Consider the following 18,761-nt stretch of genomic DNA (forward strand, 5'->3'; position numbering starts at 1 on the left):
TCACAGAAAACAGCAACAAAAAAAATGGCATGTTAAGGATGTTAATTCTTTCAATTTGCTTTAAAGGCTGAATAAGTGGACACTCAATAAAATACCATTTTCCAACAAACATTAATATTTGTCAGATGCATTTTAAAATTGCCCTCTTCTTCTCTTACATATTTACCTGTATTTGACAAGATTTTTGCCACTCTTCATCCAAACACTGCTTTATTATTTTTTTATTGTTGTGTTCCACAAATAGGTGCAGTTACTATATTGCAAAATTGAAAATGCACATTTTACAGTAAAGCGCTGATTTTGAAGTAGAATGCAGATGTAATTTTTACTAACCATACTTTGTTATGGTTACCGATCCAGATTCTCACTATCTAGATCAACACATGTAGTTGTAACTTTAGTTTGACTAAATAAGGGTTAAAAAAAATACACTCTTAAAAATAAAAGTGTCTTCACAGCAATGCCATAGACAAACCATTTTTGGTTCCACAAAGAACCATCAAAGGTTCTTTAAAAATACAAATAAAAATGTACCTTTTTATAATCTAAAGAACCTTCTTTTGCCACAAAGAAACTTTCTTCAGATGTTAAAGGTCCTTTATTGAACTATTTGTACAAAAAGGTTATTTTATGGTATTGTGAAGCACCTTTACTTTTAAGAGTGTACATAAGGCTTCAGACTATGGTATTTGTTATGAACAATTAAGAGAATCCTAAACATTTTTATATGCAATGATCGTAACCGCATTACTGGCAATATTTTCATGCTGTTGAAAAGGTGTCACAATACTTATCGTATGAGAAGTCTGAAGCTGTTTATTTATGTTTGTGGGGATTTCCAGAACAATTACCACCTTTTACCAGAATACTTCGACTTTGGTATAATAACATACTAGTTAAAAACAGAAAGTGTTTCAGTAATAAATTGTTGCTTGTAGTGTAAATCATTAACCAACAAACAATCTTGCCAATTAATAGCATAAATCAACTTGCTGCATAAGAATAAAAAAAAATAAAAAATCCATCAACACAAGTTTCACCAAAAAACATGTAAACTTGTAACTTAACCTTCAACCAAAGATTGCACTGAGGTATACACAAGGCAGCCATTCAAATACTAAATATCTAAAAGTATACACAAAATTATTTGCTGTTCACAATAAGACAAGCTATAACAAGAAAAAGACTTCCATCTCAGGCATTTAAAAAGAGTAATGCCACCTTTTTAACTTGAATGCATCCATCTAGGGTAGCTGTAAGGAACCAACCAAAGTATATTACAGGAAAATGGCAGGCCAGGAAAATCTCATTACATTAACTGCATTGCAAAGCATTCTTGTAGTGTAAACAGAGAACTTCATAAAAGCATAATCAACATATCATTTTTGATCCTTCTAGTCTTTCTTCAGCTCTTCGTTCTTGTCATCCAAATAGCCTGGAAAGTTTTCTGCTGGTTCCCATGTGTTCCGAAACTTTGCCCCACTGAGAAAAGCAAATGATATATGAATAGGAAATTAAACATCAGGGAGTTTTTTTTTTTTTTCTTCATGAAAGGCATGAACCCAAACATATTTAAAAATAAGAAACTGAGTTTAGTTTTGGGGTTTTCCACTGTTGGAATGCACCTTAACCAAAGGGGTTACAACAATGGAAACACAAATGTGCCGTATTGTTCTAAAACTTATGTTCTCCAGTAAATAAATAAATCATTATTATCTAATTTAAGGAATTATAGTCCGCCCTGACCAAGCTTCCACTCCAAGATGTGTAGCAGAATGTGTTCCTGCCCTAAAAAGAGCTTATCATAATTATCATAGAGATAATTCCTCCCGATCTCTGTAAATAGTGCCACCGGAGTGATAGTGTATCACTTATAGCTAAACTAAATGTACATTCTTTTACATATTTATAGATTCATATCAGAATTTGAAAAAGAGTACGTATGAATAAATATCGTTAATTTCACATATAGCATACAGCTAATATGACATGAATATGGCAGACTGATCAAACTCAGCCAGGTTGATAGGTTTACCACTACGTGACAAACCCCTGGATGACACATTTAGGAAAAGAAACACGGAACTAAGGAAATCTGAACGGTCCTGGTTTTTCTCTTTAACAGCATGATTATCACACGAGGAAGACTTACCACAACGTGCAAGGCATCCACTTGACCCAGACTTCATTTCTTCCCTTTTAAAATTAAAAAGTAAAAAATTTAGAGTAAAGCATTTTTTATGATTTAAAGGCTCATGGGATCATGCATAAAAGCACTTATTTCCTACCTTATTGTTTCTCCATTTCAGAATATTTTCAACAGGAAACACGCCATTGTATGCATCATGAGAACAATCTAGAGGAAAAACATCGCTCAGAATTTCCGAATATAACAAATTGATCTACATAAATATAATGTTGAATCAAGGCAGTGTCCAGCTCAAATTTTCCTATTTTTGTAATATTACCTGACTTCTTCCGCTTTCTTGAAGGAGAACGGAGTCCTGACTCATCACTTGCACTGGCATGGTTTCCTTTATCGGTTACTTTTTCAGATTCATGCACAGCTGGTGACTCTGATCCATTTGCATCCTCAATAATCTGAATTTGGCAGGAAGCAGTTGACATGACAGCATAGACTTTTCTGACGCTCGACTGTCCAACACCGGACTCTGACAGGGTTCCTGGCCTTGAGTCCAGGCTTTCTGCTACACTTTGGGGTGAGAGTTGTGTCTCGCTGGTCTCGGGTACATTCACGGCCATTGATTCTGCACCGTGTTTGCATGCAGATCCAGGACTTGTATCTGCTGCAGCTGCATTCTGCGGTTCATTCAAAAGATCCTGTTTTGAAGAGTTATTCTGCAAGAGAGAACTTTTTGAGGACAAAGCAGCCTCCAGCTGGGAGTCAGGGATTCTTTGGAGACGAACCTCAAATCTCTTAGCCTTAATATCCTTGGGAACAATAATGTTGGTGTGGATCTGTTTGTGCACAGTTAATGCACACTGAGTGGCAAACGTTTGCTCACACTGACTGCAGCTGAACTGAGGTTCAGATTCCTGACTGTGTGCGGTGAGCCCCTGAAGGGTAGTAAACGTCTGCTCACACCTGATGCAATTCTGAGGCATTGGGCAATTGTGACTCTTGAACAGGAGGTCTGTTTTAAACCTTCTCTCACATTTACGACAGATATACACACTAGGGACCTGGTGCAGGGCTCTGGAGGGGCTTGACTGGAGGTCACACTCATCTGATGAGCAGCACAGACAGTGCCTCTGCATGCTGAGGTGCTGTCGGTCTCGAAGTGCACGAGCTACACTGACATCATTGGAGCGCTTTTGCATTTTGATTAATTTCCTTTTTTTCATCAGCTTTGATTTTGGGTTATTTGTGATTATGTCCACACTTGTAGATGGTTTATTTGCAACGGTTTTTGATGTGGGCTGTGATATGGTCTTGCTTGACGATGATTTCCGCCCTTTCACTCGCGACACATTGGTGGGACAAACTATTTTCGGCTGTGTGCATTTTTGCTCTTGGCACTTGGTCTTCTGGCTGTTTTCAGCAACTGCAGCAGTTGCACAGGTTTTCTGAGACTTTTGGCCTAATTAATCAACACACAAAAAAAGCTATTTTGTATTGAACAGAATTCAGTAAAAGCATAATAATCATAACAAATGTATTTTACTCAAGCACAATAGCAGCATTGACAAAAGACATTAGTACTGTTTATATACTATTACAGTATGTTTTTAATATTTTGAATTAGTTTTTATATTTGCACTTTTCATTTCAAGTTTTAACAATTTTATGTCCTTTGCCATTTTTTATTATCTTTAGTCTTTTATACATTTACAATTGAACTGTATTTCCATTTTAGTCATTTTTAGTAATTGAACATTTTATTTTATTTAAGATTTTCTGCATTTTTTTAATATTTATCTTTATTTTAGCTTCATTCCAATGAACAAAAATTATTTTAAATAGTTTTAATTAACAATAAAAAAATCGGTTGTGTATCCCAGATTGTGAGAATTTTTTTTTTTAAATACCGTTAAAATAACAATAAAGTGTTGTCACTATAGCTTTGTATCATCTTGATTGTCTTGTCATCAGTGAGAACAAACTCTAGTAACTTAGAGATCCCTTTAAAGTTCTTAATTTCCCCCATATAATATATATATATTTTTGTGGTACTTCCCTGTGATTTTTTTTTCTGTTGCTGTTTATTATCTTGAAACATTATTTTAAAACATTATTACCTGGTTTGCTTGACTGTGTTGTCTCTGCTTCTGAGACATTCTCTGCGCTTTCTTTAGGCCCCTGTAACACACAAAACATGCTGATTATTATAAACGAAAGAGCACAAATGATTCTACAGAATACAACACATTTTCAAAAGAATGTCAGGGAAAAGACAGATCACTTTTGTATTTTGTGGTAAACAGCACAGAAATAATAACATTAATTCTATGCTGATTTGCACTGCACTGAAAACAATGACCACAGAAAGCATCCCACTCACCTCAGCCACTAGCATGACAGTGTTTGACTGAGAATTCACACTTGACACTTCAATCTCTTCATCTTCCCTTTTGAAGTCTCTCCAGTGAGCTCTATTGATGGCCTCCGTCCTTTCCTGCTTACATTCCTCCAACTGCTGCTTCAACAAGTCGATCTCCCTCCAGCTCCGGGTGATCTCCATTCTGGTCTCTAGCAGGACTTTGCTGAATATTTTGACTATCTCTGAAGTTGTCGTCGTCATGAGCCCTTGAATCAGGACCCTGAACTTAGCCGATAAGGCATCCTCCACTTCCATTGTGTGTGGCTGCTAGTGGATTTCTTACACAGAAAAGGCAGACTTACTGTCAGCGTCCCACAGCCCTCCTAGTGTGCAACTATACAGAGTCAATATTAAAAAGTAGGCATCCAATTTCAGGATACTTTTCAACAGAGGAGACATATTAAGATGTAGAAGAGAACATGTAAATGATCTGTTACAACTAAATTCTGCTTCTTAGTCAGAATCTCATGTAAGTTGGTGACATTTTGATAATTAATGTTTCTGTGATTCTGCTGATTGTAGGGTGATTTAATATTATCTGTCTGGCAACTTTCTGGCAAGATTCTTGGAAGGATCGAAACAAATCATTTATGTTTTGCACAATATGCAGGTGCATGCATTTTAATAAAGTACAACTATAAATGCCAGCCATTATTCAAAACAATTAATCATTAGTAGTAATTGTTTAGTTAAAAAAAAAAAAGTTTATGTATTATGTTTGGGTATGATTATGAACATACGCACACACATGCGCACATACATACATATATATAAAAATTGAAAAATCAACCATTTAAGTGTATAAATGACTTCATAATATTTGCTGACCATCCATCTTGAGCTGTTGACAAAATACACTGAATATTTTGCAGCAACCACTTTGTTTATCAGATTTGAACTGTTGATTTTTTTTTTTTTTTACTACATAATAACATAAATAATGTCTAAAATAACTAGCTGCTTAAAGATGATTCAGGCGAGCGTGATTTCACCAAGTACAACATGTTCCTGGATCAACGTCTGTGTTGATCCTGGAACAACATTCCAATCAACCAATCAGAGTTGAGATATAACCTTTCAAGAAATATCTATTTTAGGCTTACAATCTTCATTGGGCAGAATGAGCTACAGCTTCTAGTAGGTGCTTCTACACCCTTGTTAATCAGTTATCATTTCCCACTGGTTTTAGGAATAAATCATGGGTAAGGTTAGGTTTAGGGGTAGGGACTGGGTTAAGTCAATATTTTTGGAAAATAATGTTGATCCAGGAACATGTCTTACTTTGCAAAATCACGGCGACCGGATGTTTCAACCCGAAATGACCCCTAATGCCTCTGTGGGGATTGAACGTGGATGGAGCATTTCTCTCGTTTAAAGAGACACGTCTGCTGAAGCAAGCAAGCTAAGGACAAGAACTGATTTATGGCACAAAAAAATCTGTTCCAATCTAATATGTCTGAAAACGAACAAGCATAAAGTGGTCACGGTTTCCCCCCATTAATAACTTGCACCTTTTCTAAAAAAAAAAAAAAAAAAAAAAAAAAAAAAAAAAAAAACCTACAACTCCTCTCCTCATCTGAAGCGGGAATCATTTAATAATGGCGCCTGAGCAAATTCTGGAAACGGGAACCACTAAGAAAACATGCACACCCTCAAAGGTAAACAAACATTTCATATGAGGGAAGCCTACCTTTGATAAAACACCGATTTTTCCCGGTTGAGACGAGGGCTCTGATTCCCTCGGTCGCTGTGTGGAATGTGAAGCGTCACCGCATAACGGGCCGACGGGAAACAAACCTCAGTGGGACCGAATTCCACAACATTCCACACAAACTAACGTTATGCATTTTTGCCTGTAGTGTTGTTGGAAGGTGTCGTAACATTTCTGTTCATGTTACCAAGCATAGAAACAATAAACCAACCAATTTGTTTGCGTGGAAAAATAGGTGAACGTGTAAAAAAAATATTTTCAGGCATTTATATAGTCGAGTGTTTGTCCATCCGTGTTTCGTGCTCCTCATACTTATCAATGAACCTCGTAATTCATCTAAAAACCAGATCTTAAATATTAAAATGAAATGTATTGAATACAATTTTAATGCACCCCATCTACTTTAAAGTTATTTTATTTGAACCTTTCTCTTCAATCCTTGTTCCTCAAACCCATATTATGCTTCCCACACAAGAGCTCCCATCCATGAATGTTAAAACAATCTGCCTGATTATATTCCTTAAAGTGAGAAAACATATCAATACTGCACACACACAAAACAACAACAGAAGACATGTCACACATAACTATATTTTATTCACAACTTTACATTTTGAACATCACCTCTTTGAAGTTGTATAAGATATCGCTGGCCCATAGGTAAAAGATTTCTCTCCATAGCGGTTTCCTGCAGGAGAAAATAATATCTTAAAATTATGTTTCACGTCATTTTAATTTTAAAGTTCAACATTTGAAACTGGAAATCTTGAGGCTTTACAATAAACTGAGAAATGGCCTTAACACAAAAAGCTGAGTATGAATAAAATAAACAAATACTCTTAAACTACTGAGCATCACTCTTACATTGTCTGAAGTCTAGAATTCCCAGTCATGTGTAATAACAAAAACAACATAGAATAATATCTGGTCAAAGCTGTAGCTCATTCTGCCCAATGAAGAGTGTTGACTGGCCAACAGGTGAAACCAGTTTCACACGAGCAGAATTTCATCTGCTTCATTTACATATGCAATAAAAAGTCACCAGTCAAGCAGCGTTTCACTGTAGGTGGTTGTTAAAAGACCCAGCAACTCATTACTAGGTTAATGGCCCTGCTGACATTCCAACAGTTTGGCATGGTGTTAATGTAATGAAGCGCCATTTGTCTAGTCTATTTACATGTAATAAGAAAGTTGAGGCAGAGCAGTCTGTATTTACTGAAAGTATTTATAATGTAATTTATTTCTGTGATGATGGCAAAGCTGTTTTTTCAGCATCATTACTCTAATTTTCAGTGTCACATGATCCTTGAGAAATCATTCTAATATGTTTTGGTGCTCAAAAAAAAAAAAAAAAACATTTCTTATTATTATAAGCATTGACAACAGTTGAAAACATTTTTTTTTTTTTTGTAGAAACTGATACATTTATATAAACTTCTTTACTGTCACTTTTATAAAAATGAATATAAATCTAAATAAAAGCTTTGATTTATTTCACACAAAAAATAAAAGTTTTTACTGATACAAAACTTTTCAACGGTTAACCTAGATATATATATATATATATATATATATATCAAGCTCATTTAAAATTCAACCAGATACTGCATGTTTTTGAGTACTGTTTATTTTTTATATGTAGTGTCTTATAATTTAACTCCTGGAGACTGCTCACATTACATGTGTCAGTTTTACTTGTATTACTCATATAGAGAGGAAAAAACTGCAGGTCTCGGAAATTCCGCGGTTAAGAACATTTCAAAAGCAAAACAATAAATATCATGTGGTGTCTCAGTAGTGTTGAAATGAAAAATCATTTTAGAGAATACACACAGATATTTCAGTCCTTACACAGCACTTCACAGTTTCGAAAGAAGCAGCAGATACATTTTTAGTAAATCTTTATTTTCAACAACAGTTTCATAATCCACCAAATACTAATTGTGAGTGTTACCTGTAGCTAACAGGGAACTAAATATATGAACAAGTGAATCAACAGTATCAGAAATAAGTGAATAGTTTATATATAATAATAACTACTCAAGTTCAGCACTTTCCTCAAATGAGCAAGTTTCTTCATATTCAGCATTGAACTTCTGCTTGCATTTTGTGAGATGAGATTTTAACTGGCCTCTTTGTAGAACAGTGGCAGAACAGTAGCAGCAGTGAAAATGGGCATATTCTCTGCATTTTAAGTTACACTTGACAATAGCGAAATCTGGAAAAAGTAAATCAAGAGTGAATTAATATGCCTTGACAAAATAACATTTGAATGAATCTGGAAGCACTATACACACCATCCTGCTGGACAGCCAACTTAAGATGATTCTGGACGTGGTTAACAACGCTCCCTAACCCTCTTGGCTTGTAGACCCAGGTCTCACAAAAAGGGCAGTGATACTTGTCACAACACTGAGTGCACTTAGAGATATAGGGGCTTTCTCCAGTTTTAAGGACAGTAATATGCGTCTAGAAAATAATATTTACAATTAAATAATGATTAACCTCATTTAACATTGACATTTTGAATGTTAAAATTCACTAACAATTTGTTATAATCCATGAGCTTGATATATTTTCAGTAAAGTATTTTGCCTTGACAACCTATTCAAATACATTAATAATTCTTACATGTGCAATTTAGGGGTCACAAGGACCCACATGATGTTAAGAAAACAATAAGTCAACTCCAAACGGGCTAATCTAAAATGCAAGTTTAAAAATATGTGAACAATATAACAACAACGTAAATTGTGCTCATTCATTTACTGTCTCGCTTGTTGGTGTTGAGTCCATCCTTGTCATGAAGTATGATGACAAATAATCCTCATTATTACACGTGCATTAAAGATATCCAGTGCGTCACCAAATTCCTCCAAGATGCATTTGCATTAAAAGCATCCCTTATGTCAGCCAGCTTCACTATGTGGTGGATTAGATGAACTACGTTATTGTGCTCCAGTCTGCAGCAAACCCTCTTCTAAGAGATAGGCAATGCAATAAAGCTGACCATATTTAACTGAAGTTGTTTTTTGTTTTATATTGTGATGTTATATTATAAAAAAAATTGTGCATAGTGTATTTCATAACCTACATTTGTAAAGAACATATTTTTATTTCAATCTGTTCAATCAAATAATATGTTGATTATTGCTCTGTTTTACTTATTACCAATATAATCATACAGAAATTACATTTTGTGCTGTCAGTGCACAAGTTAAGTTTTGATATATTTACAGTGGGAAATTTACAAAATATCTTAATGGAACATGAACTCTACTTAATGTCCTAATGATTTTTCAAATAAAAGAAAAATCTATCATTTTGACCCATACAATGCATTTTTGGCTATTGCTACAAATATACCCCAGCCACTTAAGACAAATATTGTGCTGGTGGATCATCCTGTGCCAACAGGACAGATTTTCAGAACACTTAAAGAGCCACACAGATGGGAAATCAAAAATTACCTGTATTACAGTGTATGATGTAGCCAGAGGTGTAGTGTTAAAAAAAGAGGTGGGTAAACCAGAAATTCTGGGTGACCACATCGTGGTTACGGTAAGGTGGGCCACTGCCTACCAGTGTATGTGTATCCTGATGACTTCATAGTCGATTAATCTGTTGAATATTTTTCAATTAATCGGTTAGTTGTTTGGTCTATAATATGTCAGAAAAATGTGGATCAGTGTTTCCCCAAAAGCCCAGGAATGGTCCTTAAATGTCTCGTTTTGTCCACACCTCAAAGATATTCAGTTGACTGTCATCGAGGAGAGAAGACACTAGAACATATTCACATTTAACAAGCTGGAATCAAATATATATATATTTTTTTTACTTTTGTCTTATATTTTAACAATGACACAGACTGCAATGACACAGACAGCTTCATTGCAGAAGGACATTCTTTTGGTCACGTGGTTCACGTGAGATGATTGACAGCTTTACAAACTAATGATATCGCACTGATGTCATAGCTGACTCGCATCAATAAGAGGAGAGTAATCTGTAGCTCTGTTAGCTGTTTTAGCTTTTCAGATCGCATAACTCAGTGTAAAACTAATAGAAATGTTATTTTGTATGACGAAATATTTTACAAACATGTCATAAAATTATTATCTATTCAAATGTGCGCACCATTGGATTATATTGGCGGATCGTAGATACTGTATGTATACGAACACAAATAAACCGGAGATGAGATGAATGGCTGCTGTATGAGTGATGATTTCTATTAAAAATAACAAACGTTATTATTATTATTATTAATTGCCGGATATCCATTTTTGAATCTTGATGCAGTCTGTTGCGTGTCATTTATTTTGAACGAATCTTTAATATGACTCAGGACTACAGAGTTTTCTCAGAGAATGATTCGATCATTTTGTGTTGACCGCACATGCGCATTACACAACATATCGGTTCTGAATCGACAGGTGAGGTCTTTTATTCTTCATGTCAGTCCCATAGAGACGGGAAGAGAAAAGATTAGTTCATTTTGCTGAACGAGACTCAAAGATCCGAGTCAGTAAAATGATCCGAACTTCCCACTACTACTGGCAACCAGTGGCGGCTCCAGACAATTTTGATTGGGGGGGCAATGGGGGGTACTGGTCATTTCAAGGGGGGTCTCATGAAAAACAACGGCTAATAACTGCATATTACTGCTACTAAACAACAAAAACAACACAGCATATCAACTACTTTGTTTTTAATTAATTAATCAATTGCAGTTTGCAAACAATATGCTCAAACTTTAAAGGGTTGGACCTAATCAACAAGTCCACCTTAAATATTGATACAAAACATAAAAACTGATACACTGGAATATAGTGATTCATATTATTATTACTGTTGTAGTTGTTGTTGCCTAAAATCGAACACCTTTGCAATATAAACAAATGACAGGCTACATTTTTTATTCATATCCTTCACACTGCACTTTGATGTCAGGTATATTATGCATTTTTTTATTGACATTGATATTTTTACATTTATTTCCAGAGAGATATTATTGAGTTTACAGGCTAAAGTGGTCTTGCTGTTGTAAACATTGTTGCTATTGTAGAAAAAAAATTATAATATTTGCGTCTCATTTAAAATATAACTATATTTTAATTCATTTCTGAATAGTTTTTATTTTTATAATGATAATTCAGAGAATGAGAAAATCTGAATAAGCCTTACCAGTGTTGTGATAATTATTTTTAATATACTCTATGTGTTAAAAAATAAATAAGTACTGTAATATAATAATAGTGTAGTCAAATAACATAAAAAAGACCAGACCCCTCGATGCCTGTGAAACTTTTCTCCCTAAAACAGCACACTAGCGTTACTTCTACACTACAGGCTACACACAGCAACATATCTGCATGTTCTCACATCACATCGTTCTTGTAAAATAATAATAAGTAAATAAACATCAAAATCACTTCGCTGAGAATGAAACACCACTTACCAGCTGCCGCAGTGTTGAAAATATCCTTTAAAAAAAGCGCGTCGGATGAGGTCGTCGTAAGGTGAAAGGTCATCATGTTGGTCATTTTATTTACGGCTAAATTATTATTAATAAATTGTACTAATATTATGATTGGGCGTGGGCAGGCATTCACAAAAGGGAATGTTATTACAAAAACAAAAAAATCGAGAAAATTTTGCTTTGACAAAAGGGCACTTAAGGGGCAAAGGAGCAGCTGCTCAAGTGAACCGGTTCTTTCGGACAGTTCGATCAAATAAAACTAGTTGGGGAAAAAACGGTTCACCGGTTCTTTTGCGCTCGATGTAATGTCATTCGCGACGACTGCCCTTCTTTCAAGCCTTCGATTTACCCGCGCTCCTAACACTACCACAGAATCAGTTCAGAATCAATCACCAAAAGAATCAGTTCGGTTCAGACGAGCTGTGAGTCAGTCTGCTTCACACTGAATCACACATGCGCAGTATCATCTGCTCCTCGGTTCACGAATCGGACGCGTCTGACAGAAAACGATTCTCCTTCAGTGTACGAATGTCGAAATAATTATTATTTATTATTATTCTGCGTAGCTTGAAGATATTTTTTTTTTATATTTATCCCGGATACATATATATATGTATATAATCAGGAAGAGGGGGGGGGGGGGGGGTCAAATGGGGGGTCAAGGCGTTTTTTGGCAGGGTCTTGAGACCCCCCAGGACCCCCCCTGGCGCCGCCGGTGCTGGCAACACCGCAAGCATTGGTCAACACTGCCACATTGAAGCGCGATATGAAAGACTTCGTCTTTAACAACAAACAACCTATGAAACTAATAATGAACAATATGAAACTAAAACGACATAAGCTTAATTTAAAATGTCATAGGAACTGTAGGCTATTTAGAGGTGGATAAACTCAATTTAGAGGTGGATAAACGCACTTTGGAGGTGGGTAAACGCTATTTCCGAATTTTGGGAGGTGCGTAAACGGCGTTTACGTGCGTTTAGCCTCCACTACATCCCTGGATGTAGCTGTCCATCTGTGTAAACAATGTGCAAAGTAATTAAACCAAAAAGTACAAGATTTATAAAGTTATTGGCTTCTAAAGTAAGAAGTCGACTCTGAATCGCTGAAACGAGTCGTTATAGATTTCAAATCTTTTGCCCATCTCTATGTACGTCACAAGGAGCACTTTGCATAATAATCTCCACCTACCGTCTTGGGAGAAACAAAACTCTGACCTTCCTGGATTTTCAAAGCATTTGGCCATAAAAGAGGGTTCATTACCAACTTTATTTGGACCAACAAGCATCTCCGACTCACAACCTGTAAGTATGATTATGAAGTTATGTGTTCAGTATGTCGCGTATATTATCAGTATGTCGCGCTAGCACTATATATGCTTATGTCAGTTGACCAATCAGAACACAGTATGCTACCGAAAGGTGGGGTTTAAGGAAACTGAATCTTTTGAACAGCTTCGCGCGAACCGTTTGGGGATCTCTGAGAATTTAGGTAATTTTAAAATGATATTTTGACAAAATGACAATGTTTTTTAACCTTGCATGGATTTAAACCTGTTGTACAGGACTTATAAACAGTGATAGGAAGCTTAGAATTTTCATCTTACTGGCTCTTTAAGCTAAAATTTTTGTTTAAAATAATCTATTATTCTAATTATGTAAAAAATATAATGTAAATCTGAAAAGTAAATGTTGCTTTTTTTCTGTAATTTCTTTTTTTAATGATAAATGTTTAAAATAAAATTCAGTTTGCTTTATTCCATAGCATCTACGCAATATAAAATGTATGTTTCAAATCATGTAGCCCAAGAGAAATGCCTTCATTCACACATTTGTGTGTCGTAAGATGAATTCATATGTATGATTCATCACTATTCAAGCAATAAACAGATGAAATCTGAGTCTATGAAGCTAACCTTTGCTCTCCTTCGAAGGTAATCCCTGCGGTTGTGCAGCATCTTAGTACATCGTACGATCACCTCTGCCTCACGTCCATACAACTGCGGCAATGCAGAAATTATCTGTGGAACAGTAAAGCACAATACACTCTCTGAAGATGTGCCTTTATATCGTCATTCATTTCAGGTCATCAAAATGCATCATCTCATCAGGCAGAACAAATGAAGAAGACCAAACCTTCGCTGTAATCGGGCCCCACTCAATGTTCCTGCTATAGCAGGCCTTCTGCCACACCTGACACTGAGTCAGGATCTCTCTGGCCACCACCTGGTGGAGACACAAGAAACCGTAATACTGTTTACTTGATCGTTCAAAAGCCTAAATATGAAATTCATTTTGTATAACTTCTTACACTGAATGTTCTCTGCTTGTTCATGGGGTGTAAATTTCCTTGTTCCGTGGAAACGTGTTCTGCAAACCTCTGGCCAATCTACAACATACACAACAACGAATTAATAAACCACCATTTTCATTGATAATTTCATATCAATTTGGGTGCATTTAGAGACACTTCTATGCTTCTGTAATATTCTGCTCAAAAACATGTGTTGTTTTTGAAAGACTGACTGCTTTGTATTAAAAGACAATTAATTCACAGGTTATGTGTGTCATAATGGTCATGTAGTGTGTTTAATATCATTACAGACATCGTTAAGTCTGCAATAACAGACAATGTTCATTTAAGATTATATTTCATATGTAGTTTGTAAGAAATATCTGAAGCCTTTCATTAATCATAAGGAACTATAAAAAGACTCAAATAACAAATATCAAATTAAATATTCCCAATTGAAAGTCATGCTAGCATTTACTGCTTTTGTTGGAAAAATGTATACAAATCCATCAGATAATGACCTGTATTTTAGCGGAATATAGGTGTCCGGCTACGGTCACTCCAGGAGAGGCAGGCATCAAGACACAATGCTGCTGGAGATCACCGAAATCTTGTGGAAATGGCTGAGCAGGAGGTCTTGTATTGTCCAACAACAGTGTTCATCAATCCAAAAAAATATAAATAAAAAAACACACTGAAAAGGAGAATTGAAGTCTGAAAGGAAGACTGAAGGGAGCTGGAGAATTTTGGACTTACTTTACTGACTTGCTGAGGTGGGACTGATTGTCAAGAACAAGAAATAGAGGTGCAACCAGTTGCTACATCTGATGGTTCATTTACTTTTTCCAACAAAATGCCATGAAAGTTGAAACAACAAGGACACATCACAATTTAAGTGAAAGCCAGGGTACCTTTTTAGTTAAAATATAAACATTCTCAGGTAAAAGGGTGTGCTACAAACTGTGCCTTTACTGTTGTTGGAGGGAATACATAAAACATTAAATATATAATATATACCAGATATTATACATTGATAATACAACAGCAAAATATTTCCTGTTGGTGTAAATCAGTCATTCCAATTTCTCTATGTATTAAACCTATAAGGAAACCAAAGATTCCTCATCTTTCTATAATGCAAACATTCCATGCATAACAATTTGTCCAGATCTTGTTTAGTTCTCTCTAAAGTGGAAACGATGGGACAGTGGGTCCTCTGCTATCTTCTTGAGTTATAACAACGCAGACCATTTATTATATGTAAACATGAATTGATCTAACAGTTCAAACTGAATTTTCAAATTAGACATGTTTATTTCCCGCTTCTTCCATGGGCTTTTTGTAAATGAGCCTTCATTTGTCTGGGGTTCAGAAAGCTCTTTCCACAAAAAGGGCAATTGTAGGTCTTCCCTGCGTGGCTGTGTCGTCTGAGATGAACTCGCAGGTTGGTGGCTCGATTGAATCGCATCCCGCATTGAGTGCAGCTGAAGAGTTTCTCCCGAGTGTGGATGTTCTGATGCTGCCTGAAGTTGCTCATTCGAGCGAAGGCCTTGCCGCAGTGCTGACAGATGTGAGGTCGCTCCCCTGAGTGATTTCGCTGGTGAGCCTTGAGCTCGAAGTTGTACGCGAATGTCTGATCGCACTGCCGACATCTCAGAGGTTTCTTGCCCTTGTGGATCAGCGAATGAGCCTTGAGGTCACATGCTCTTGCAAACGTTTTCCCACATTGGGTGCAATGGTGGGATCTTTCTGCATGGATTTGTTCAGGCGTCCCAAGTTTGTCCTGGGAGAAACGCTTTGGGTATTGCTCGTGGCTCGTTGCGTTCTCGCCTGGACAAACATCATTGTGAGAATAGAGGAGAGAACTTTTTGAACCAGGATATCTGTGTCCATTTTCTGGTTGGAAAAATGAACGTGATCTCTCTGGTATGCTAGAAAGCATCTGCTCTGTTGTGCATAAATGACTATGGTGTGCCCTAATACCTTGATGTACCAGTGTGCTGACTGAATAAGGTGTGAAATATGAGATGGCGCCTGGCATGTCGAGAGAGTTTAGACCTGGAAAGCTTTCTACCTGTATCTCCTCCTGATCACAAGGTCCTCTGAGCTCTCCCTGACTTGGATCAGCCATTTCTGCATGGCACCCGTCATCTCTGTTGACGCTGTCCCACACCGGAACCATCTCTTCCTCCTCCTTGACAGGTAGAAGATCCAGCTCTGTTTCTGTTTTTACTCTACCGTTTGGCGAAGATGCCGGCAAATCGTTGGGCTTATCCTGAGGACTTTGTAACAGTTCTGAGTGGTGTGAGTCCATTTCCTTATCGAGAGTAATATTGTTTTCGGATTTGTCTAAATCACTCACTCTGGGTTTGAAGTCACTGGTGGACTCACTGTGAACGGCTGAATTGCCCAGAAGCCTCTGCAGAAAATCCTGATGAATTTGTGCATTGGAGTTAGGTGTGACTATCTTTTTTGCATTCTGTGGGTGTACATCATTCTTCTCTTTAGAGTGTGAGTGTACTGTTGTTTGTTTGTTAGTCTCCAGGTGTTGTCTGGCACTCCACACATCTTCAATTAGTGTAGGCTGATTGGTAGACTGATCTCTCAGGCTTAGGCCTAAACAAAGGCTGTCTGCTCCTGCACCAGAAGAAAGGATACAAAATTAAGGAACAGCCCAAAAAGTATTTGAACATATATTTATGCATTTTAGTAGACGCTTTTTTCCAAAGCGACTTACAGTGCTTTCAGGCTAACATGTTTTACCTAACCATGCGCTACTAACACAATGACATAACTGATGTTCTTAACTGTAGGATCACAGATGCACTGCAATGCATAAATAGAGGACTACATTAATTTTAATAATACTGTACTGACAAAACCACAGGTAAAGAAATTATTTTGTAATGTAGGAACATTAACCTCTCCTAAAACGTCACGTGATAATGTCAGTCATATAACAGGAAAGCGCTAACTTTCAAATATTTCTTAAATTGAAAATTAACATTTTGAATCTCTTCAGGCTTTTTGAATGGCATGCTTTTCTGGAGAACAAGTCAACTTCCAAGCGCAGGAATATAATAATAATAACAGTATTGGAAATAATAACAACAAAGATTTATTATAAAAGGACAAATTATAGATAGATATTTATAATTTAGTAATAAAGTTGTAATAAATAGGTATTTGATAACTATACACATATATATGTATGTGTGTGTGAATTAATAGTCTATAAAAATGATTATTCTATATATAAAATAATAACTGTAATTTAATAGTAAATAACTTCCATTTGAAAATAAACTTATTTTAATATATATATATATATATATATATATATATATATATATATATAGTAAAAGTTAAATAAAAAAAATTTAAAAACCATTGGGTTCTATTTTTTAAAATACTTTCATTTTGCTTACATTTTTATTTCAATGTGGATAATTTTAGTATTTCAATTATAAGTAATGAATACGGTTTTTAATAGCTTGCTCTCAGTGTTTCGTCTACATAGGGATAAACTGTAACGTAAAAGGACTGACGGTTGGACTGTAATAATTTAAGTGAACGATAACAACAGCAGTAGTTTCTCACCACGAACTGTGTCGACAGGTTGGCTCTCATCTCTGCTGCTGGAGTCTCCTGCTCGGCCACAGTCCGGGCACCGTGTCTTCTTCCCCCGTTCTCTTTCCCTTTCCCGTTCCCATTCCCTCTCCCTCTCCCTCAGTTTACTCTCAGACAGCTGCAGCCTTCTTTTCAAGACCTCCAGCTCCTGTTTCCGATGACCCACTTCCTCGAGGAAGCTGTCCTCCACCAGCCTGGTGATCTCAAACATGGCTGATTTGAGGACGGTCTCCATGACCACGGAGAGCTGAGACTGGAATGTGAGGAAAAGCGCTTCGGACATCGTCCTGTCTCCTCGACGACACCTCGAGCCAATGAATGAAAATAATCACCCTAAAAAGACATAAAGACAAAGTCAGAAAACTACAGTATTACTGGCATCACGACGACCATCTCAAGCCCGTGTCAACATGTGTCAAATCTGTATTATTCATCAGGACCGTCAGCAGGTGGGCGTTGTGTTATTGTTGTTTGTGCAGCCACGTGCATGATACAACATACACTCTGATTTATACCGTAAATTTTGTGTTTACATTCTGTGTTATTAGACAAACGTCTAGACATATGAAGAATTCACCTGGTTTTCAATTGAAAATCAGTGACCCTGTCTTTGGGCCTTTTATGTAAAAAGTAACGTAAAATGAAACGAACCGTGACAAATAACAAAAGACACACAATTCAGATAGTAAGCACCTTATGAAAACGACCCTCTCGCGTGACGAATTTCTCTGTAGGCACCCGCGGAATAACGTGACAACAGCAACAGTATTATTGCAGAAAAACGATCGTGTGTGTTGACAGTGTCATCTTAAGCGGAAGCAGAAAATGTTGATGGTTTCCTGCGTTACTGCCCTCCAGTGGACGCCACGCAATAGTGTTTGTGCTGAATGTGCAAGTATTGCGCTGAGCGATGTTTGGTTTCTCTGATCTGTGCTGTGTAAAATTGCAACAACTCGACTGTAATGGATGTAAATGGATCTTTGTTCCAAACAATTTAAATTCTACGTGTGTCACAGCGGGTTACTATGTGCGCTACATGTAGTGACTTAACTATGACTGGCAAAAATAAATAAATACTACTACT

At 36.5% G+C, this 18,761-nt stretch overlaps 2 protein-coding genes across 6 annotated transcripts; both read right to left on the reverse strand.

Moving 5' to 3' along the window:
* Positions 1-193: 193 nt before the first annotated feature.
* LOC113070666 (zinc finger protein with KRAB and SCAN domains 8-like) lies at positions 194-6,400 on the reverse strand. Of its 2 annotated transcripts, none has more exons than XM_026244091.1 (7): positions 6,253-6,400; positions 4,524-4,840; positions 4,261-4,321; positions 2,469-3,602; positions 2,289-2,356; positions 2,153-2,196; positions 194-1,482 (listed from the first exon to the last, which is right to left on the reverse strand). In XM_026244091.1, the coding sequence occupies exons 2-7, from the start codon at positions 4,815-4,817 to the stop codon at positions 1,395-1,397; spliced, it is 1,689 nt and encodes a 562-aa protein (XP_026099876.1). In that variant the 5' UTR covers positions 4,818-4,840; positions 6,253-6,400; the 3' UTR covers positions 194-1,394. The 2 variants fall into 2 exon arrangements, with proteins under 2 accessions (XP_026099876.1, XP_026099957.1); XM_026244172.1 differs by having other exon boundaries at positions 4,524-4,896; positions 6,253-6,380.
* Positions 6,401-6,777: 377 nt separating this feature from the next.
* On the reverse strand, positions 6,778-18,757 carry LOC113070803 (uncharacterized). 4 transcript variants are annotated; one of them, XM_026244287.1, is made up of 8 exons: positions 18,371-18,757; positions 17,648-18,010; positions 16,122-16,684; positions 14,066-14,143; positions 13,891-13,980; positions 13,671-13,775; positions 8,571-8,742; positions 8,160-8,491 (listed from the first exon to the last, which is right to left on the reverse strand). In XM_026244287.1, the coding sequence occupies exons 2-8, from the start codon at positions 17,958-17,960 to the stop codon at positions 8,310-8,312; spliced, it is 1,503 nt and encodes a 500-aa protein (XP_026100072.1). In that variant the 5' UTR covers positions 17,961-18,010; positions 18,371-18,757; the 3' UTR covers positions 8,160-8,309. The 4 variants fall into 4 exon arrangements, 2 of the variants coding, with proteins under 2 accessions (XP_026100142.1, XP_026100072.1); XM_026244357.1 differs by lacking the exons at positions 8,160-8,491; positions 8,571-8,742 and adding an exon at positions 6,778-6,961 and having other exon boundaries at positions 18,371-18,751; XR_003280002.1 differs by lacking the exons at positions 8,160-8,491; positions 8,571-8,742; positions 13,671-13,775 and adding an exon at positions 14,569-14,683 and having other exon boundaries at positions 13,920-13,980; positions 14,804-16,684; positions 18,371-18,750.
* Between the last annotated feature and the right edge of the window lie 4 nt (positions 18,758-18,761).

This window comes from Carassius auratus, chromosome 1 (genome assembly GCF_003368295.1).
Source record: "Carassius auratus strain Wakin chromosome 1, ASM336829v1, whole genome shotgun sequence".
Classification (NCBI taxonomy): Eukaryota; Metazoa; Chordata; class Actinopteri; order Cypriniformes; family Cyprinidae; genus Carassius; species Carassius auratus.